The 22,694-nt window shown below is 43.2% G+C and overlaps 1 protein-coding gene across 2 annotated transcripts in view; it reads left to right on the top strand.

Moving 5' to 3' along the window:
• tango6 (transport and golgi organization 6 homolog (Drosophila)) overlaps positions 1–22,694 on the top strand; it is a 154,038-nt gene that overhangs the window by 22,711 nt on the left and 108,633 nt on the right. For both annotated transcript variants that reach the window (XM_034175708.1, XM_034175709.1), the window contains exons 2-3: positions 14,441–15,099; positions 18,139–18,261. In XM_034175708.1, the coding sequence (XP_034031599.1) occupies positions 14,441–15,099; positions 18,139–18,261 (782 nt within the window). The remainder of the gene's footprint in view (positions 1–14,440; positions 15,100–18,138; positions 18,262–22,694) is intronic.

Here is a 22,694-nt window from a genome sequence, read left to right as displayed (position 1 = left end):
ACATTGTCTCCACGTAAGTCCCACTGGGTGTAAAAGACCATTCTTGGCAAGTGGGTTAGTCGGCATAACCCACATACAGGTACATCCAAAACCTTCACCGGCTTGTGAAGTAATTGCTTGAATTCATTTTTTGCCCCATTTGGAATTGGGGGTTTTCTAACTCCAGGTCCCGACCATTGGACCGTCAGCGGTACTTCTCCACGGCAAATCACACAGTGATTCTCAACTTTTTTCCATTGTAATAACTCCTTTTCATTAGATAAAAATCCTTTCTTTGCATGATATAGTATCCTCAGGGCTCTGCCTGCCCAGAGGCCTTCTCTTGTTCTTCTTAAGGCAACCACCCCATTGACAGTGGCCATTCTGACTAAGGGTGGAAGATCTTGGGTGTTTTTGGCCATGTTTAGCTCCTGGTTTCGTCTAGTTAGGAGTTGGCTTCAGCTGCTCCACTCCTTGGATTCCTTTCCTCTTCAACTCTACTGTGTTACTATCCAGTATCTTCACTACTGTATCTGTGGTCTCATACTTGGGTTTAATAGCAGTGTTGGTTGGGTGATCTCGAGCTCTCACCCACACCTTCTGTCCAACCTTGAATGGGATCTTTGGTTCTGGTTCTCTGTCCCTTTCAATCTGACTCCGCCCCACTTCCGGTGTCAAATATGGGTTCAGCTCTTGCGAAGGGGTGGGCCTGCCGGCACGTTGGCGGTCATTCAGGGCCTACCCAATTTCCAGGGCCTTAGTACTCCATTCCTTCGTGTTAGCATTTTTTCCAATCCAGTTTTTCACCAGTCCAATAGCCCTTTCCACAACTCCATTTGCTTGTGGGGTGTATGGGGGCGAGTAAATTCTCATTACTCCATTTTTCTGGCACCACTGGTCGACCTGAGCATTACGGAAATGTGTCCCATTGTCCGTTCTCAGCTCCTTAGGTATCCCCAGATTTGAACACACTTGATCCAACATGCTGATCACACTGCTGCCGTTGGCTTTTCTCACAGGCTTAACAATCACATAGCCTGACATAGAGTCCACAAGCACCAACAGATACTTTTCTCCTTTCTTACCGGTCACCCCCATGGGCCCGGCAACATCCATGCATACTGATCCCCATGGAACAGTACTCTTTATGGTGAAACCATCCACCCTTTGTCCTCGTCGTCCTGCATTGTATCGACCACATACCTCACAGTCTTTGAGAACTCGGCAGACTTGGTTTCTCGGAATCCAAAGTTGCAGCTTCTCCAGCTCCTTCCATGTGGGAATGGTGCCTGCATGGCCAAGCGCTTCATGTACGGCCAGCACCACTTCTTTCACGGACTCTTTTGGAACTACCCTTCCCTTGGGTGTCTGTTCCCACTTCTCGATCCCGACAACGATGACTTTTCTCAGCTGCACATAGCGGTCCACTTCTTCGTTCCCGCTCCAGTGTGCTCCTTCTTTTACATGGGCCTTCTGATGTACCACATCTAAGTCCATTGTTAGCCTCAACTCGGCTATTTTCCTCCACAAATCCATATGAGCTACAGGCTTCCCCTTAGCTCCCTCGAATCCATTTTCTTCCCAAATGGATAAATCCTCTTTCAGGGCTTGTGCGCAGTAATGACTGTCTGTAACCACTTTAGCCCTTTTTACTTTCCTCTTGTTTAACTCCAAGAGTCCTTCCAATATTGCTGTTACTTCTCCAGCTTGGGCACTCCCTGGCGTTTGACCTTTTCGACGATATTTCTCCTTATCTTGATACTTCAGAATATAGCCCCAATAAGCTATATTGTCTGTACCCTTCTTTGACCCATCAGTGTACATAGTCCAGTCATATGGCTCCATAGGGAGTTGCCTCTCCTTCAGTAACTTTTTTGTCGCCGACTGTTTTGGCCCAATTTCCAGCTCAGGGTCTAGCAGGATGTCCTCCCACCTTCCCCATCTGGCATTTGTGGCTTTAGTACTCTTAATAGTTCCTTTCCTTAGGAACCGGTGGACTTGGCTTTGAGTGATAACTTTTATTCCCTGACCTTGTGCAAGTTCTTTCAACGCACTCCAATATCTAGCCAGGACTGCCAGTTCTTTTTCTTCCGGTGGATATTTTCTCTCAATCGAAGACAGAGTATAGCTCCACAATGTTACCATACCCCCTCCTTCATTGCTCACTTTTACCACCGAATCCTCTTCTTCACAGCTTATTTCGGCTAGCAGACGAGTAGTCAGACTACGCGGCTCCAGCCTAACTGCGTCTTGAATGGCTTTCTTTAGCTTTTCCAAGCAATCCTGATCTGTAGCTGTCCAAATCCATTGCTTTTGCTCTTGTCCATTAGGTTTCTTCTTGAGACGAGCATAAAGGGGCTTTGCGTATCTCTGATAGTGTGGAACGTGATCTCTCACATAGTTACACAGTCCCAATATTTTCTGTAGGTCATTCTCAGATTGAGGTGGTTTAATCTGACTCAGTTTGTCTCGGTATACTTCTGAGAGTCCCAAGTCTGATGATACCTGGAATCCCAAATAGTTAACCTTGAATTGTCCAAACTGACATTTCTTCAGGTTGAGTTTTAATCCAGCTTCTGTGAGCTTCTGTATCACCTTTTGCAGCCGCATTAGGTATATTAGGGATATTGTCGCACTGGTGGATGTACTCCCCCTTCGATGACATGAATGTGTTTAGTTCCCAAATCTCCACAATCATTTTTAAATCGTGCTACTTTAGCTTCGGAGATAATTTCCTCAATTTTTCTTTCCCTGCTTTCTTCAATTTTTTCTTCTGTGACAGCTGGTACATCCACTTCTTTGTACCAGCTTACCGGACTCTTTCCAATTGGAGTTATATCCATTCGTACAACTCTTGCTTGTAATTTTTTCACTCGTCGTCTTATTAGAGTTCGAAGTCTTTTGGGCCGATGCAATTCTCTCAAATCCTTGACTGATATCAAATTAAAGGGGCCTTTTAACCAAACTATCCCTTTCCATATTCCAAATGGTGTTCTCTCCGTTGCCCCATTTGCATACTGGATCAGTAGGTATCCTATGGTGACAAGGTTTCTGTGGGTCATGGACACCTCTGCTCCCGTGTCCACCAGGTACGGTTCTCCATCCACATCAGTGTAGATATCGTCCCCTTCCCAGTAGGCATGGTCTAGCGTGACCCGCGCCTCCGAAGCCATTACTTCTTCTGCCCTCCAGCCGCCGCTGTAGCTTGGCGGACTTCCTTGAGGGTTTTTCTTTGTTCTGGAGTTAATTTGTCATACTCCTCTTTAGGGAGATAGCCACCACTACGAGGTGCAGGTGTAGGTTGCGATTGTGGTGGTGGAGGTGGTGGACCTCTCGGCCGAGAGCTCCATTGTCCAGCTGGAGGCCTTTGATTATTCCTCTGTGGTGTTTGATGTGACTGAGGAGGTGGTGGTTTAGGCACTGAATTTCTTTTCTCCACTCCCACCAGTTTTTGTCCTGATCTTGGTGTGCTCTCCTTCTTCCTCTTTTCTTCATAGAATTGCTGCTCCAGATCCCAGCTCTTTACCACCGCGTCCATTTGTGGGACTGTAGTGCCGTCTATGGGCATTTTTACAAAAGTTATCTCCCCTCTTCTTCCTTTAGTGACCTCTCTCAGCGCCCTAACATAGCGTTGTGGCAAAATCGTCTGTTTCAGCCCATGCCAGCTTTAGCTCGAGCAATATGGGAATCTTCATCGTTGGGATCTTCCAACACTAACCTGGCATAATGGTTTCGTGCTGGTTCACCCCGACTGATGGGTTGACTGGTAACTTGGGCTAGCCACATAGATTTACCCTCTTCACTGTTCAAAGCTCTGTCAATAAGGGGCCACACTTCTTTCAAATAGTCCTTTAGGTCTTCATTTGGTTCTTTCTCTCTCACCAGCATCTTTAATTTCTTGAATTCACGGAATTCCCTGCCGTCTGCTTGAATTTCAGCTTGAATTGCTGGCAGACTTTGCTCTCTAGATCCAGCAGGAAAGTTCTGATTTGGGAGGCTCGCTTGTAATCCTGACGATGGTGGAATTGTTTCTCCCTCATCATCCAGATTTTCTTAATTGGTTTCTCTCAACACTTGCCGTGACCAGCGTAAAGCTGCTGTTTTTAGTTTTCTCAACATCACATCATGGGCGACGCCTAAATAGGCGACTCTGAAGTTATTTGTTAACTCTTTACAGGCAGTTAATGTAGGATAGAAAGGCCACATTAGTATATTAGCCCACTCTCCAACAGTAGCTGTTACCTCGAGAGTTTTCTTTTCATCTTGTCGCTCTATCCACTCTTCTGGGATGTCATACCCAGTTTGTCCAACTTCTGGAGCATAGGTTTGTCGCTTATCTCGGTTCTCCACTGGGTTGAGTCTGACATCTCTTGCAATTCTCTCAGAGGCTACACGCACATTATACACCCCAACTTCTTTCTTTCGTCCTCTGTAACGTCCAGTTCGCAGTTCTGGGCGTGAGACTTCTCTTTCCCCTACCACAGATAGCGGTTCATCCTCTTCTGAGTCTTGTGGATTGATCTCCTCTTCAGATTCTCTTTCCTGGTCCTCATCCATATCAGATTCATGGGGAGGACATAGGTCTTGTGGTTGTGGGTCCCCGTTTTGTTCTGACTTTCGGGGTGCCCCAGTTGCTTCAATATTTCCGACTGGTAAAGGAATGAATATAGGATCCTCTTCTCCATTATCCGGTGGAGGAGCCCGGAAAGGCTCTTTCATCCGTGATTGGGAGCCTGTTGGGTGTATGATAGTCTGGAGCCCACTTGCAACTTGCTTTAATGTTGGTCGTGGGGTTTTAATCCTTAATTGCGCATATTAAACAAATATGTAGGACTGCTTTTTTGCATTTACGCAATATCTCTAAAATCAGAAAGGTCTTGTCTCAGAGTGATGCTGAAAAACTAATTCATGCATTTATTTCCTCTAGGCTGGACTATTGTAATTCATTATTATCAGGTTGTCCTAAAAGTTCCCTAAAAAGCCTTCAGTTAATTCAAAATGCTGCAGCTAGAGTACTAACGGGGACTAGAAGGAGAGAGCATATCTCACCCATATTGGCCTCTCTTCATTGGCTTCCTGTTAATTCTAGAATAGAATTTAAAATTCTTCTTCTTACTTATAAGGTTTTGAATAATCAGGTCCCATCTTATCTTAGAGACCTCGTAGTACCATATCACCCCAATAGAGCGCTTCGCTCTCAGACTGCAGGCTTACTTGTAGTTCCTAGGGTTTGTAAGAGTAGAATGGGAGGCAGAGCCTTCAGCTTTCAGGCTCCTCTCCTGTGGAACCAGCTCCCAATTCAGATCAGGGAGACAGACACCCTCTCTACTTTTAAGATTAGGCTTAAAACTTTCCTTTTTGCTAAAGCTTATAGTTAGGGCTGGATCAGGTGACCCTGAACCATCCCTTAGTTATGCTGCTATAGACGTAGACTGCTGGGGGGTTCCCATGATGCACTGTTTCTTTCTCTTTTTGCTCTGTATGCACCACTCTGCATTTAATCATTAGTGATCGATCTCTGCTCCCCTCCACAGCATGTCTTTTTCCTGGTTCTCTCCCTCAGCCCCAACCAGTCCCAGCAGAAGACTGCCCCTCCCTGAGCCTGGTTCTGCTGGAGGTTTCTTCCTGTTAAAAGGGAGTTTTTCCTTCCCACTGTAGCCAAGTGCTTGCTCACAGGGGGTTGTTTTGACCGTTGGGGTTTTACATAATTATTGTATAATTATTACTGTTTGTTGTGATTTGGTGCTATATAAAAAAAAAATTGATTGAATTGATTGATTAATTGCTGCACTCCCATCGCATGTGCTGATCTTTTCTCACTTGTCGCCATGGGAATGGGCTGCATCACTAACGGAGGACTAATTGCCGCTCCACTTGCTCCAACTGCACCCTTCTTTGGACCTGCTCTATTTGGTCCTAGATTCACCGCTTCAAGTGCCCTTCTCACTCGATCTTGCTCCTGCTCATTGCTAGTGACCACCACAATCTCTCTCATTGATCCCCATACTCCTGGGGTACGCATGTGTAGGTTCACGGCTGCCATGGCAACCTTTTCTGCCTCTTCCCATGTCATATGTCCAGATCGTAATCCGTCCACGCATATAACCACTCGCCGATGCTGGCGTTCTTTGGCCAAATCAATAGCTATTCCCAGAGTTTTCGACATTTTCTCCGTGTATTCGATTGAATTTTCTCTCCCTGGGTAGCTGTCAAAGGGCACATGTATGAGTGCATGATAATCCATTCGTGGTGCGCTTGTTATCACCATCGATTTTCCATCCAGACTTCTCCCCTTTATGTTCTTAAGCTCCTCTTGGTATTCTTTGCCTACCCGCTCCTTGAGCTTTGCTCGGAATTTTCGGTTGGCAATTTTCAGTCTGTGATTTGTGAAGACAATGAGACTATCTCCATCTATATCCCAAGGACTGCCAAAATAATGATATGCCCGTCTTCCATCTTGGGTCACCATCTTTTTGGTTCCTTCGGGCATAGGGTTCAAGTCCTCCATGTAGTCAGATTCAATGTATACATGGTGGGTTTTTGCTTTAGATTTTCTAAAGATTACCTGCGAGCGCCCTTCCTCTTTAATATGGTAACTCGGTCCGGCAGCACATTCTTCATTTTTAAGCTGTCCCAAGCTTCTGGGCCCACATTCCGGCGATTGATGGAATATCTGTCCAGATACTCCCTGAAGGCTTCTTCGTCTTTTCTCCTGCTCAACTAAGCGTTCTGTCTGTTTTTTAACTGTTGAGGTTGTTCCTCTCACACTTCCTAAGGGCAAATTTTGCCACACCGGGTCAAAGCTTGTGTGGAGCTGGTCCGGACTTTTATATTCTTGACCATTTACTCCAGAATTAGGACCTCCCGGGGATGTTAATTCATCTCCACTTTCCTCCGGCTCATTTTCCTCATCACTTTGTTCGGGTTTGGCCTGGAAATTTATCTTGCTCTCGTCTACATTGTCAAAGATCTGACTTCCATTCCTATCTTCCATTATAGGATATTGTTCCTTAAGCATTCTTCCTAACCCTTTTAACCGTTCTGCCATGGACTTAAACTCAGCATACACGGACGCTGATTTTGCTTTAACATCAACCAGGACCGTTTCTACTCCCAACAACCCAGTTGTCATTTTTACTGCGGAGTCATAACTTTTCTCAGGACTTATTAAGGTGGTGATTTGTCCTCTTTTCCACTCTTCTCCGAGAAGTTTGCACCACCACTGAAGCCACTCTCTGGTCCCCGTCTTGTCCTTCGGGACTGGTGGGCTCTCTAAAACGGCCAGGATCTGCCCCTCTTTATGCTGACCTGGATAATATATCCCTAATGTGTGTATTGTTTCTACCATAGCTTCTTTGAAACTTTCTTCATCAGTTTCTACACTTTGATCTCTGACATATTTTTGAACTGTTTCTGCCCAAGAATCATATCCTCGTCCATACAATACCACTCTGTGTGGTCGAATATTCACTTCTTTTTCCTCGTCCTGTTCGGATTCAGGGGTTGCTACGTGTCCTGACTCTTCTTCAGCCATATTTTTACTGCTTGTTTTTAACACTAACCTTACTGTTTCGTAATGATTATCCTCCCTTTATTCTCTCGGTTGCTGAGATTGTCGATTCCACCACTGTCGTCTCCTTGACTTCAGCTATGGTCCTTGTCGTCTCGAGTCGTCTGCCTCTCAAAGCCTCTCTTGGCGCCTTGAGTCAGGGATGAGTGACAGACTACTTGGCTATTCAGCGCTAATTCCAGAGGTTAACTCCAAATCAGCTGCTCCTTTTCCCGCTTCTCCCCTCAGGAACCTCACGGGTTGATGATCCTATTCTCTCTTGTAGATCACCAATTTGCACTGTATACTCTCATACCTGCTTTCTTTGACGATCCGATCCAGCAGGCTCCCTCGTCTGCTTCCCTTCCTCGTCGTTTCGTGACGATCCAGCAGGCTATCTCCGTCTGCTTCTCGTCCCAGTTCAGACGATCCAGGAGTGACACGTCTGCTTCTCGTCCCAGTTCAGACGATCCAGCAGTGACACGTCTGCTTCTCGTCCATAATCCCAGCTCCCTGGGATACTTGCTCCTGTTGTCTTTAGTTCATCCTTCTGATGGTCGCCTCCAAATTTTCACACCTCTGGAAAACAGATATGTTTCAAGCCGTTACTGAACCTATACAGGCCATCAGCCGACACTCTCCACAACACTGTCTCCTTTGGTGATCCACTCAGGGGCGTTCCACCTATCCAATGGCAAAGACTCTCCTTTGGCCAGGATTCTTCCTTGGACCCGACTTCACTTTGTCAGGTCCCTGTTCGGGCGCCACGTGTAAGATCCCGTTATTATTTTTTTAGATACACGCGGCACACGCTCACCCTCCGATGAGTGTGTTTGTGTACTAAAAACCAGCTCTCCGTCTCTGGGGTCCGACCTTCGTGTCTCCACGGGTATTACCCGGCAGGGCTGCACAAAGGCTGTTCAAGCTGGTGGCGAGGAGATTCGTCTAGCCGCTCACTGCCTCCATCCGGACGTCCACCCCGCTGACACTGATCTCGCACCCCGGTCGAATAGCCTTCTCTGGAACCAGGATATGAGCCGGCCACGCCCGTTAACGGCAGCTCTCCTCTTATGGATCAGGGCTCTTGGAATGTTGCTAGATTTTGAGTTTAGTGACTCGTACAGCGAGTCCCCAGGATGCATTAATTTCATTAAAAACCAGACTAACCTTTTAGAGCACTTTTTGATGTTGTACACCCAATAAACTTTAACTTTTACACCTTAAGAAGCGTCAATAAATCCAATGTCCGAGCCTTAACACTTTAACTGCATGCTTGGAAATTTATTGCAGGTTTTGCAAGTGCCGACAACATAATCAAAATAGGTTATATGATGATAATTTCACAACAGTAATTCAAATATAATCAGAATAGTAATTGGCAGAGATTTTTGTTTTTGATTCGATAATGCTGTCTGATCTTACTTCGACTGGACTGGATTAACTTCTTAACAATTTTTCTATGAGTGAGGGAAGGAGGTTTTTGATGTCAAAATCCCCAGTTTGATGAACTTGATTTCCTCATCATCAGCTATTAGTTGTTAGCTGACCACGATCCTTGTGTGATGTTGTAATCCTTCAGGAAATAAATCCACATAAGAGTTTATTCCTTCTTCAATCAACCAAAAGTTGATCTAATCCATTCTGGTATGATGTGATGTTTCTTTAGAGAGAAAACGTTGAAACTTCCTCACTCAGACTTAAGGCCAGTGATTATTCTCCAATGCTCTGCTACTCCGTGACTGGACGGCCTGAGTGGGAGTTGAAAACTCTCTCAAATGATCTCTTATGTCTCCGATCCTCTCACTCCACGATTCCAATTGCTGCTCACAAGATGGTCAAGTCTTGTGATCTCCTTGTAGCAGAGGAGAAGTGACAACAGCACCTCTCCTTGGAAGAATAACCCCATTTCCTGATGTTCCACAGTTTTTATATGAGCTTGACTCTTGTTGTTGTTCAGTTGATCTTGGTTACCATGGGGACGATGGTGACTCAAAACCTCCTCCCTACTCCTTCCCTTACTGGAAGCCATCCGCCGCCCTTTGCCAGTAACTTATTTCTCGGCTGTCAGTAACTTATTGCTCAAGTTCCTCTTTTCTGTTAACACATCAGCTTTTCTGAGAATTCAATCTTTTTAAATCATGTCTTTAGAATCACATCAATCATATTCAATCATTTCATTACAACTCTCTTTCACATAAAAACAATTCATATGATCATATACAACATTTTCATTCCTTATTATTCATTTCATATTTTATCACATCTTAATTATTTTCAGCTGTTTATCATCAGCTCTTCTGGCCTCACTTGCGACATCACTAACTTCCTCTTTTTCTCTGCACTCTTTATGAAAAACAACTCATATAATCATTCATTTCACTTATTTGTAACATACTTTTTCTAATCAACTCTTACTTTTATTACATTAATAGTTCATTTAATCATACTTGGTCATTTTAGAATCATTCTTAGACATATTCCATCGTTTTCACCACTGAGTTCATTCCATGGGCCTCCCCATTTGTAATGGAAAAGTCCGGTATGACCTCACTTACTCCGGGAAAGTACCAAACACTGTTCAGTTTAATCCAACAACATGTGTATTAATCCCATGGCACGTATTATATTCCAAGATGAAAACAAGCTAAAAGCAAGCTTAAAGTCATCTTTCTTGACGGGAGGGAGCTTCATCCCCTAATGTAGCAACCATATCCGCATGAATGTCCTTGGGCTTTAACCCCTTCTTATGCAGGTACTTAATCACACAGCGATGCCAGATTTTGTCCATTTTTGCCGTTTCCCTCTACCACGATCTTTCAAACTTGGCTATGAACCACAAACTACCTCACAACCTGGAAGAAAATAACAGTTAGTCAACAGAAGAGTTGAACTTAATGCATGCCAAGTTTTATTGAAATGGCATTTCTCCTTCTTGGTGAGCCTTAGAACTTTTCAGCCTACCCTTGTCTCATATATATATTGTCAAGCTTGGGACTCCAACGAGGGCGGTCGCATCTCCTCCACTCTCCCTTATCTCTGCTCTCTGCCTTTAACCTTCAAGTCCCTACTTCACCAGACTGTTAATTCCTCAAATTATATTGGATTCTGGATCTATTGGACTACTACTGGATTAACCATGGAATTGATCAGCTGGTCTCTGAACGCTATTGACACCATTTTTTCTACAAGAAGGTCAGGACTGGGGGATCCTACCTGCCCAAATGGAACATATCCTGCGGGCTATGTTGTCGACTCCTGGGGGTCTTGGCGTATTGCATGCTTGGCGCCTTTCTCCGTTGAGGACATCAAGGATTTATTCATTTTTGGTCTTATGGTAGCAGGGCTGGTACTTTCTGGCTTATGTGCTGCCCTGATCTACTGGAAAATTGGCAAGACGGCGGCATCAAGAACCACAGCTTCTCACTTGTCCTCACTAGTGCATTCTCAGACTGCGTTGACTCTTGAACTCAGGCTTAAATTGGATGACATCTTGGAGCTGATGCGTGCCTTGCAGTTGAAGTTGAAGATTTCGGCGGCCGGTGAATATTCTTAATTCATAATTGGGAATATTCTTAATTCATAATTGGGTTTTGGTTGTTCAAGTTCAGGGTTCTAGCTAGTGCAAACTTGCGTTACGGCCCGTTACGCTATAATTTTGGAACGTTACGCTTATTTTGGATCATTACGATTTTCAGTACAGTGTCTGTAATCAACCGTTTCTGCAGCGCAACTCCGGTTTGAAGCGTGAATCGAAGCAATGCTTCGATTCAATGGCTTGTGGCTCTTTGATTCGCTGCTCTTCAGAAGCGGTAAGTCCGCTTCTTAATCACTGTGAAACCCATTAAAATATTATGAGTCACTTTTGTGTGGATTAAAGTCACTAACTGGGACTCTTGTCTTGCAGTTGAGAAACGAGAATCGTCCTCCGTTCTTCAAACGCTGCGTGACTCTCTGCCGAGACAGAGTCCACTCGGAATTAATAACTTCAAAACGAATCGCCGCTTTACATAAAATGACACCTCTTACAAACTTTACAGTATAGACAATAAACTACAATCGACTAAAATGTTTTTTCCTCCCAAAATGAGACGTCCGACATGCTTTATAAACCTGACCTGCAGCGCAGCTGCAAGAGCTCAGCTCATAAGTATGGAAAGACATTCATGTCAATAATAATGTCTGAAAGGACATGCTTTTGACAAAAACTAACAGATTTTATTTCTGTTTATGTCCAGAGATCAAAGATCCACCATGTAGAGTTTATTATGTCCAGAGTTTAAGGATCCAGTAACCAATTTCATATTTATTTACTTTAAGACTCAATAAAATGTTGTTCAATTTCAATTTAATCAGCTCATAAAGAGCCAAATTACAACAAAGGTCATCTCAAGGTGCCTCACACAGAACAGTTCAACAAAAAATTAAAATAAATAAATAAAAATTAAAAAATCAAATTCCTTATTAAAAACAGAAGTAAAAGAATAAAACATAACAAAATAAAAACTACTCATAAGAAAGAAAATAAAAATAGGTTTTAAGTCTTGACTTAAAAATGTCCACGGACTCCGACTGCCTCACTGAGGGCCATGTACTGGCTACCCCAGAATGAGATTGCCCACTCAACAAACTTCCCCAGCCTTCTGGATATGATGAAGGGACTTGGGCTGTCGTACCTGCCTTTTCCCCTTTGGGTACCCCTAGAATGGCCAATTTTTAGCTTGAATTTTCAAAAACGTCTCCGCTTCACTCCCTCGACATTACCACTATGCTAAAATTTTATCCTAGCTAGAACCCTGAAGTGAAGTGGAACTGTAAAAAGTGTTTTTCACTGCTCAAACCACAACACAGCAGGCTTATCAAGCCTGAAGGACAAATTGCCCCACTGTTTTCCTCCAGAGGAATGTCTTCGGCCTGGGGAACATTTGGCTGTTTCTTATCTCAACTCACAAAGACAGTAAATTGTTTTCATGGGGCTGAAGCATGCTCCACTCTGTCCCCCCACCCCCCTCCTACCCCCATCAAACACCCCCCACTCCGGCTTCTGCTCACGTCATTCCTTCCCTCTTTTGCGGGGGCGGTGCAGTTTTAGCTGCAGCTGGTCCCCGTTCTCCCCCCCCCCCCCCCCCCAAGCTGACTGTGGCGCATCTCAGGGTTGCTGCGTGGCCTTCGCCCACTTGCCCAATTGCAAACAATGTCAAATGTGTATGTGCTGTCTTTAATTCTGATGTGTGCCATTATTACGGTAAACAAGTAATAATTGTGGAGTAATCGTTATCTGAGGTAACTGGAGTGTAAACATAATTTCTTGACTGTGAGATCAATAAAGTATATCTCATGTCATATATATATATATATATATATATATATATATATATATATATATATATATATATATATATATATATACGAGGTCTGTGAGAAAAGTAACGGACCTTATTATTTTTTTCAAAAACTATATGGATTTGAATGACGTGTGATTACATCAGACATGCTTGAACCCTTGTGGGCATGCGAGAGTTTTTTTCACGCCTGTCGGTTACATCATTCGCCTGTGGGCAATCTTTGAGTGAGGAGTGGCCCACCCTCTCGTCTCGTTTAGGAATGGCTCAGAGACTGCTCCTTTGTTTGATCAAAATTTTTTCAAAACCTGTAAGGCACAACTGAGTGGACACCATTCGATAAATTCTGCTGGTTTTCGGTGAAAATTTTAACGGCTGATGAGAGATTTTGGAGTTTTACAGTCGCCGAAAGGACAGCCCATGGCGCCTGACAGCGATCTGCGCTCTGAGGCGGCGTCGTCTCACTATGTCGCTATGTCTTGTACTGTTACAAGTATTATTATTATTGCTTATCCTTGCACACGCTGTTTGATGAACATTTTCCTCTACTTGCACCCATCTTGTGTGTTTTTTTAAGAGCTGACATAACGTGAATTTCTCCTCTGTGAGATCAGTGAAGTTTATCTCATCTTATCTGTCATTCCAAACAACATCAGCCTGTTCTTTTTTTTCCCTCCAGTTTATGGTCTCAGACTTACTTCATTTTCACATTTTTTGTAGATTATGGACCCAATATGAAAAATATAAAATGCATGTTGAGTTCAGACTTCAAATAAATTTCCTTGCAAAAAGGTCCAGGAAAGGTGGTGTGGCCACATGCTGCTTGTTTACGCCACAAAAAGCAGCAAAATTTTTTTTATTTTTTTTGGGGGGGTGGGGGGGTCATAGCAGTTCCTTGGAAGGAACTGTGACATTTTTATACAGTATGTTGTGTTTGTTTACTCTCCTAACAAAGCCCACAGGGGGTCAAAACCAGCTGTCATTATTATCCTGAATCTGTTCAGTTAAAGTTTTTTCTCCATGTTGTTGTGCTTGAGAATGCCTGAGAAACTTTACTCTTTTAGATCTTCAGAAGTTGCAACGTGCTGTATGGTATCTAACAGGGGAGCAACAGATGAATTCGTAATTACAGATTAGAACCTCTCTCAGAATGGTTTGCAGTTGTCAGGATCCAGAGCTCTTTGACCAGTATTTACAGATTTTTATTTATTTGTTTATTTTTGAGGCCATAATAATTGTTAGCTGCAGCTCTTTGGCACATGATATTCCAGGAGCTCTGTTTTGATGCATTTTTAAGTGTGGACACAAATATATGTACACAAATATATGTACGTATATATATTTCAATGGTGTCCAAAGTATCCAGAAAGAGCCAAGAGGGGGCAGGTTTTCTCTGCAGCCACTGACTCCAGCAGGTGATTTCACTGATGAACATCATGTTGAGCAGATGGGATGAGTTCACCAGTGAAAGCACCTGCTGGAGTCAGTGGCTGCAGAGAAAACCTGCCCCCTCTTGGCCCTTTCTGAAATACTTTGGACATCACAGATGTAATTTGTACTTTCTTTTCTGCAGAGACCTCTGTGCATGATACTCGGTCCTCACAGCAGGAGGTGCTGTTGGCAGCACTGAAGTCCAATAGAGAACTTCTGCTGGAACAACTTCAGTGTGAGAAGGAGTTTGAGGAGTTGAACCGGTGGAGGGAGGAGGTGATGGCTGGAGCAGCCTGTTTGTCCACGGGCTCAGAGGACACTGTGTTGAACTTTGTCCAGGAGTGTCTTCTGCTGTTTCTCACCTTGAAGCGACACCTTTCTCTTCAGATGAAACTTTTTCAGGAAGCTCAGAGTGTCTCGGGAGCTAAGCCACGCACTGCAGCAGTGGCACCACCGTTACCTCCTGATGTCCTCAGTGTGGGCCAGCAGAAGAGCCTCGGTGCTGCTCTTCAGTTTGTGGTGTCTCTGGGGCTTTGCCCGTACTTGTCCCCTGGAGTTGGTGTCCCGCTCAGTTGTAGGTCAGCTTTTGGAGCAATGGTGGAAAAGCTGGTCCACAGTGTTGCAGTCCCTGCAGCGGAACGTTGCCTTCTGACCACCACAAATGTCCTGTTGCAGATGGCCGAGCTGCCGTCTCTCGGCTCTTTGGTATTTACGCAACACTTGGGGGACGTCATGGCAGCGCTGTGTCAGCTGGGCTACCAGCCACGTCAGGCAGATGGATGCTCCAGTGATGGGGAGAAGGTAACGTTTATGGGAAATGCTTTGGTTTCTTGTGTTGTTGTTTGGGGAACCTGCTGAGTGTCACATGTCATAATGACGAGTTAATTCCATTTTTAATGTCTCTCTCTGTAAACATCCTCTTGGCAGACTCAGGGGCTCTCTGCCTTCCACCTCACAAAAAGCAGTACAAACCAGGTTCCTTTGAGTGTTTACCACCTGACGTACAGTAGTGTTCAGAATAATAGTAGTGCTATGTGACTAAAAGGAGTTACCTGTAAGTGCTGTGACAGTTAGAAGACGCCTGTGTGAAGCTAATTTATTTGCAAGAATCCCCCACAAAGTCCCTCTGTTAAATAAAAGACGTGCAGAAGAGGTTACAATTTACCAAAGAACACACCAACTGGCCTAAAGAGAAATGGAGGAATATTTTGTGGACTGATGAGAGTAAAATTGTTCTTTTTGGGTCCAAGGGCCACAGACAGTTTGTGAGACAACCCCCAAACTCTGAATTCAAGCCACAGTTCACAGTGAAGACAGTGAAGCATGGTGGTGCAAGCATCATGATATGGGCATGTTTCTCCTACTATGGTGTTGGGCCTGTATATCACATACCAGGTATCATGGATCAGTTTGGATATGTCAGAATACTTGAAGAGGTCATGTTGCCTTATGCTGAAGAGGACATGCCCTTGAAATGGGTGTTTCAACAAGACAATGACCCCAAGCACACTAGTAAACCAGCAAAATCTTGGTTCCAAACCAACAAAATTAAAGCCTCGCAGATGTGAAGAAATCATGAAAAACTGTGGTTATACAACTAAATACTAGTTTAGTGATTCACAGGATTGCTAAAAAAGCACTTTGAACATAATAGTTTTGAGTTTGTAGCGTCAACAGCAGATGCTACTATTATTGTGAACACCCCTTTTCTACTTTTTTTTACTGATAGCCCAATTTCATAGCCTTAAGAGTGTGCATATCATGAATGCTTGGTCTTGTTGGATTTGTGAGAATCTACTGAATCTACTGGTACCTTGTTTCCCATGTAACAATAAGAAATATACTCAAAACCTGGATTAATCTTTTTAGTCACATAGCACTACTATTATTCTGAACACCACTGTATTTCAGAAAGTTAAAATTTTATATAGTCTAGACTCATTATGTGTAAACTAAAATGCTTCAGGGATCTTTTAAAGTTTTTATAATTATATCCTTCATCTCCAAAAATAGAAAAAAGTATCTCAAAATATTAGAATATGTAGTAAAATCAATTTTAAAAATGGTTTATAATACAGAAATGTCAGCCTTCTGAAAAGTATGAGCATTTATGCACTTAGTACTTGTTTGGGGCTTCTTCTGCATGAATGGCTGCATCGGCGTGGAGGTGATGAGCCTGTGGCACTGCTGAGGTGTTCTGGAAGCCTTGTGTCACAGTTTATCTCTTCCCCCGAGTTGTCCTAGGATATCTTACCCTCCACATAGCAAGTCTGTTGTAGCATTATCACCCATTTCATCCTATCCAGATTTATACATGGCTGACAAAGTGGAAAACAACATTGAAAGTTTATGTCACAGGGATATGGTCTTGCCCTGGACTGATTGTAGACCTTTTGATAAAAAGGCTACTTCCATCTTGAACACATATCTACTTGTGGATGCACAAAGGTTGGCTATGGAAGCAAGATCCTCCATTCTGAAGTGAGTGACTCCTCTTTTGTGTGAATTCTCTCAATCCTGTTGTACAGTTTCTTCCCTGGTCATGTATTATCAGACCTTCCCATGTAATGATAGGGTGAGGGGTGGGGTGGGTGGGGGGGATATCCTGACCTGGATATCTTCCTGATTGGGCCTTATCAAGGTTTGGGTAAGCTTTAATCAGTGCTGCCCTGTAGGACTGTTGCCTTTAAGGTGGGGGGAAGGTTTCCTGGGTGGGAGTGGGGGGGATATCTGAGGGGGGAGATATACTGTTACACCGGGTTGGTTTGATAGCTGCCTTCAGCTTGTCTGTATTGTTGGGTCTGATGTCTCTCATCTTCATTTTGACAATACTACATAGATTTTCTGGGATTCATGTTGAGGTGACTTGGCTGTCCATCTCCTGGTAGATATGTCTTTGTTGACTTTGAACTTGATCAGACACAGTGGACCAATACCAGCAGATGACCTGGCACCAAATCATCACTGACTATGAAAAGCGTCCTACTGGATTTCAATCTAATTGGATTCTGTGCCTCTGCAGTCTTCCTCCAGAGTCTGGGACCTTTAAAATTTACTTTCATCTGAAAAGAGGACTTTGGACTACTGATCAACAGTTCTTTTTCTCCTTAGCCCAGGTATGATGCTTCTCAAATTGTCTGTGGTTCAGGAGTGGCTTGACACCAGGAGTGCCACACTTGCAGTCCATCTCCTGGACATGTCTTTGCCTGGTGGCTCTTGATGCAATGACTCTGGTCTCAGTCCACTCCTTGTGAATCTCCTCCAAGGTCTTGAATCAGCTTTGCTTGACAATCTTCTCAAGGCTGCCGTCATCCCTGTTGCGTGTGCGTCTTTTCCTACCACACATTTCCATTTCAGTCAGTGTTCCCTGAATATGTTTTAATACAGCACTCTGTGAAGAGACAGCTCTTTCAGCAGTGACCTTGTGGAGGCTGTCAACGAGTGTCTTCTGGACAACTGTTAACTCACAAGTCTTCTCCATGATTGTGGTTGGCTGGACTGAATCAGACCTACAGATTCATGGTATACTGTATACAGCATAAATATCCAGTTACTCAAACTTGAAATGAAATATTCTTATATTTTGATATCCTTTTTTCTTTTTCTATTTTTGCTGTAATTAAAATTGAAATTAAAAACACTTGAAATATTTTTGTTTATTTTTCACGATATTCAAATTATTAGAATTGTGCACCTTTGACTGTGTGCCACAGATCTGGTAAAAACTTCAAGGGGAATGCTTCAGATTTGCTCAGTGTTAATCTACATTTGTGCTTTTAATATTTGTTCAAGGAGAATTAAAATCATCTGCTTATCTTCTGCGCACTACAAACTTTTCAGGTGGAGGAACTCAGTGCAGATGAACGGAGATCCTGCAGGGACTCCCTCAGAAACCTTCTGGGAAAAGTCTACCAACCAATCATCATCAAGGAGCTGCTGATCCTCCAAGGTGGTCCCAGAAAGGTCAGTTTTCTTTGGCAGCAGGTCACATCAGCCAGACAACTTTGTGCAGTTATCCAGTAAACCTGTTGAGTTTTTAAGAATCTTTTGTTTTCACGATTTAAATTTTAGATGCAAATTTGAACTTTCCTGCAGTAACAAAGCCCGTTCCATGTGAGCTGGATTTGAAAAACAGTTCTGAATACTATCCGGCTAGAAAGCAATCCACATTCAATCGGGTTGGATTGCCAAGCCCAGTCTGAACGGAACCTGAGTTAACTCCTCCTTCATGTTGACTACGAGCTCTTACCTTCTGGAAATCAGCAGAAGGTGCCCCAGTGTCAGTGTAATGGCCCGGTCACAGGGCATACGACGATTCCTGAACGAAGGGAAAAAAGTAAAAAAGTCACAAATCATTGAGAAAAGGTGAACAAATGAGCATTTGACTTTTCCCATCACCGAATAGCCAGCAAATCAAGAGCACAAAAGGAACGAAAGAGGAACAAAATGAAACCGAAGCTAATGTTGATGCCCACACTTTAAACAAAACGTGCCTGGAACCTCTGCTGGAGCAGTGTGTGTCTGCATCCTGCTCTGCGTTCCAGGACTTGGCGCTGGGATGGAGCTCTGTGGTGCCTGAGTCCTGGAGAACCTGCAAACAGAAGAGCGTGATCTGACCCACTGACCCACTGAGATCTGTGCACATGTCGGTGGATCCACCTGCTCTGGTCCAGAACAAGAGAGGGATCATCTCCATCATCAAAATCCTCACTGTCTGTTTCAGACTGATGACACACTGCGTGCTCTGTCTTGCTCCAATTAAAAAACAAAACAACAACAACCAAAAAAAAAAAAAAACGCTGGTTTGCCGTGGTGGCTACTGTTTTGCTGTATTACATTACTAGGCCATTTATATTGATTTATAACAGAAAACTGTCAAAAGGGGAATAAATATAAGTGTAAAGATGATTAAATATATCAGGGTAGTAAATTGATCAGTTCGTGTGAACGCCGCACATTGACTTCCCATGTGTGTTTATTTCCACCGCTGCAGCTGATACACAACGTGAATTCTGCCTTCCAGAAGAGCTCTTATATAATCATCTGAATACCTGTTGCCACATGTACAGAAGGGCTGGATTGTCATTCCTACACTGATATTGTTATATTTAATAAAAAATAATAAGCGCACGCAGAAGGCAATTGCTGCTGCTGTTGACGCTGTGTTCAAGTACCAAATTAAATTACACAACTATTTTATTGTTTCAAATTCAGCAGTTGCTTGTGGTAGGAGTGTGGTTTCATTTTATTTTTGGTAAAATAATTCATTGTATCCACACAAAAGATAAATTCTGGCCTGTATAAGGTGCCTGAGCCCGCAGGGGTGGTGGCCAAGTGGTTAATGCACTTGGTTTCAGTTCAGAAGGTTCCGGGTTCAAATCCCACCTCTGCCACATTTCTCCATGTAATGTGGAGTTGCGTCAGGAAGGGCATCCGGCGTAAAACCTGTGCCAATTCAACATGCAGATCCTGTGGCGACCCCAGTGCAAACAAGGGAGCAGCCGAAGGGACTTACTTATAAGGTGCCTGAGCCCATTGAAGCTGACCCCCCATCCAGATTAAAAAAAAATCCAAGCAAACAGGCTGAGTTTGCCCTGTAATTTCTGACGGTACATGAATGCAGTGGCAGCAGCGCTCAGAAACTGGCTTCTGCACTGTATGAAAACATTCAGCTGGTCAAATGAAGTTGAACTAAACGTTAACAATACAAAAACTAACAAACGATAAGAAACCGTCATAAATGACATAGACGAATTGAGGTTTTCGGTGGCATTTGTTCAAATTTTTCGACAGTTTTAAAATCCTGATGAAGCACCAGCTGCAGGAACGAAGCTATGTGAAGGTTAAATGATGCCAAAGAAAGTCCAGATTTCTTGTTTCTTTTGGGCTTTGTTGCCCTTTCTTAAGTGCTGTGTGACCGGGCCTTAATACTGTTATATTCAAAACAACAAAATACAACAAAAATACATAGTAAAATAAAATGCAGTTTCCATTTTTACATAAGCAGGGGCCGTGAAAATCTGCGGATCCACTGAATTCTGCCGATGGTCTGTACAGTGGTCCCTCGCTATAACAAGGGTGCAAAAGCTCAGTCAAATAAGGAGGGACCAGGCCATTAAGGGCTTTAAAGACAAACATCAAAATTTTAAAATCAATCAATCAATCAATCAATTTTTTTATATAGCGCCAAATCACAACAAACAGTTGCCCCAAGGCGCTTTATATTGTAAGGCAAGGCCATACAATAATTATGTAAAACCCCAACGGTCAAAACGACCCCCTGTGAGCAAGCACTTGGCTACAGTGGGAAGGAAAAACTCCCTTTTAACAGGAAGAAACCTCCAGCAGAACCAGGCTCAGGGAGGGGCAGTCTTCTGCTGGGACTGGTTGGGGCTGAGGGAGAGAACCAGGAAAAAGACATGCTGTGGAGAGGAGCAGAGATCGATCACTAATGATTAAATGCAGAGTGGTGCATACAGAGCAAAAAGAGAAAGAAACAGTGCATCATGGGAACCCCCCAGCAGTCTACGTCTATAGCAGCATAACTAAGGGATGGTTCAGGGTCACCTGATCCAGCCCTAACTATAAGCTTTAGCAAAAAGGAAAGTTTTAAGCCTAATCTTAAAAGTAGAGAGGGTGTCTGTCTCCCTGATCTGAATTGGGAGCTGGTTCCACAGGAGAGGAGCCTGAAAGCTGAAGGCTCTGCCTCCCATTCTACTCTTACAAACCCTAGGAACTACAAGTAAGCCTGCAGTCTGAGAGCGAAGCGCTCTGTTGGGGTGATATGGTACTACGAGGTCCCTAAGATAAGATGGGACCTGATTATTCAAAACCTTATAAGTAAGAAGAAGAATTTTAAATTCTATTCTAGAATTAACAGGAAGCCAATGAAGAGAGGCCAATATGGGTGAGATATGCTCTCTCCTTCTAGTCCCCGTCAGTACTCTAGCTGCAGCATTTTGAATTAACTGAAGGCTTTTTAGGGAACTTTTAGGACAACCTGATAATAATGAATTACAATAGTCCAGCCTAGAGGAAATAAATGCATGAATTAGTTTTTCAGCATCACTCTGAGACAAGACCTTTCTGATTTTAGAGATATTGCGTAAATGCAAAAAAGCAGTCCTACATATTTGTTTAATATGCGCTTTGAATGACATATCCTGATCAAAAATGACTCCAAGATTTCTCACAGTATTACTAGAGGTCAGGGTAATGCCATCCAGAGTAAGGATCTGGTTAGACACCATGTTTCTAAGATTTGTGGGGCCAAGTACAATAACTTCAGTTTTATCTGAGTTTAAAAGCAGGAAATTAGAGGTCATCCATGTCTTTATGTCTGTAAGACAATCCTGCAGTTTAGCTAATTGGTGTGTGTCCTCTGGCTTCATGGATAGATAAAGCTGGGTATCATCTGCGTAACAATGAAAATTTAAGCAATACCGTCTAATAATACTGCCTAAGGGAAGCATGTATAAAGTGAATAAAATTGGTCCTAGCACAGAACCTTGTGGAACTCCATAATTAACTTTAGTCTGTGAAGAAGATTCCCCATTTACATGAACAAATTGTATTCTATTAGACAAATATGATTCAAACCACCGCAGCGCAGTGCCTTTAATACCTATGGCATGCTCTAATCTCTGTAATAAAATTTTATGGTCAACAGTATCAAAAGCAGCACTGAGGTCTAACAGAACAAGCACAGAGATGAGTCCACTGTCCGAGGCCATAAGAAGATCATTTGTAACCTTCACTAATGCTGTTTCTGTACTATGATGAATTCTAAAACCTGACTGAAACTCTTCAAATAGACCATTTCTCTGCAGATGATCAGTTAGCTGTTTTACAACTACCCTTTCAAGAATTTTTGAGAGAAAAGGAAGGTTGGAGATTGGCCTATAATTAGCTAAGATAGCTGGGTCAAGTGATGGCTTTTTAAGTAATGGTTTAATTACTGCCACCTTAAAAGCCTGTGGTACATAGCCAACTAACAAAGATAGATTGATCATATTTAAGATCGAAGCATTAAATAATGGTAGGGCTTCCTTGAGCAACCTGGTAGGAATGGGGTCTAATAAACATGTTGATGGTTTGGATGAAGTAACTAATGAAAATAACTCAGACAGAACAATCGGAGAGAAAGAGTCTAACCAAATACCGGCATCACTGAAAGCAGCCAAAGATAACGATACGTCTTTGGGATGGTTATGAGTAATTTTTTCTCTAATAGTTAAAATTTTGTTAGCAAAGAAAGTCATGAAGTCATTACTAGTTAAAGTTAATGGAATACTCAGCTCAATAGAGCTCTGACTCTTTGTCAGCCTGGCTACAGTGCTGAAAAGAAACCTGGGGTTGTTCTTATTTTCTTCAATTAGTGATGAGTAGAAAGATGT

Source organism: Thalassophryne amazonica, chromosome 8, assembly GCF_902500255.1.
Source record: "Thalassophryne amazonica chromosome 8, fThaAma1.1, whole genome shotgun sequence".
NCBI lineage: Eukaryota > Metazoa > Chordata > Actinopteri > Batrachoidiformes > Batrachoididae > Thalassophryne > Thalassophryne amazonica.
Note: the sequence above shows the minus strand (reverse complement) of the source record. Positions and strands in the feature narration are given on the sequence as shown.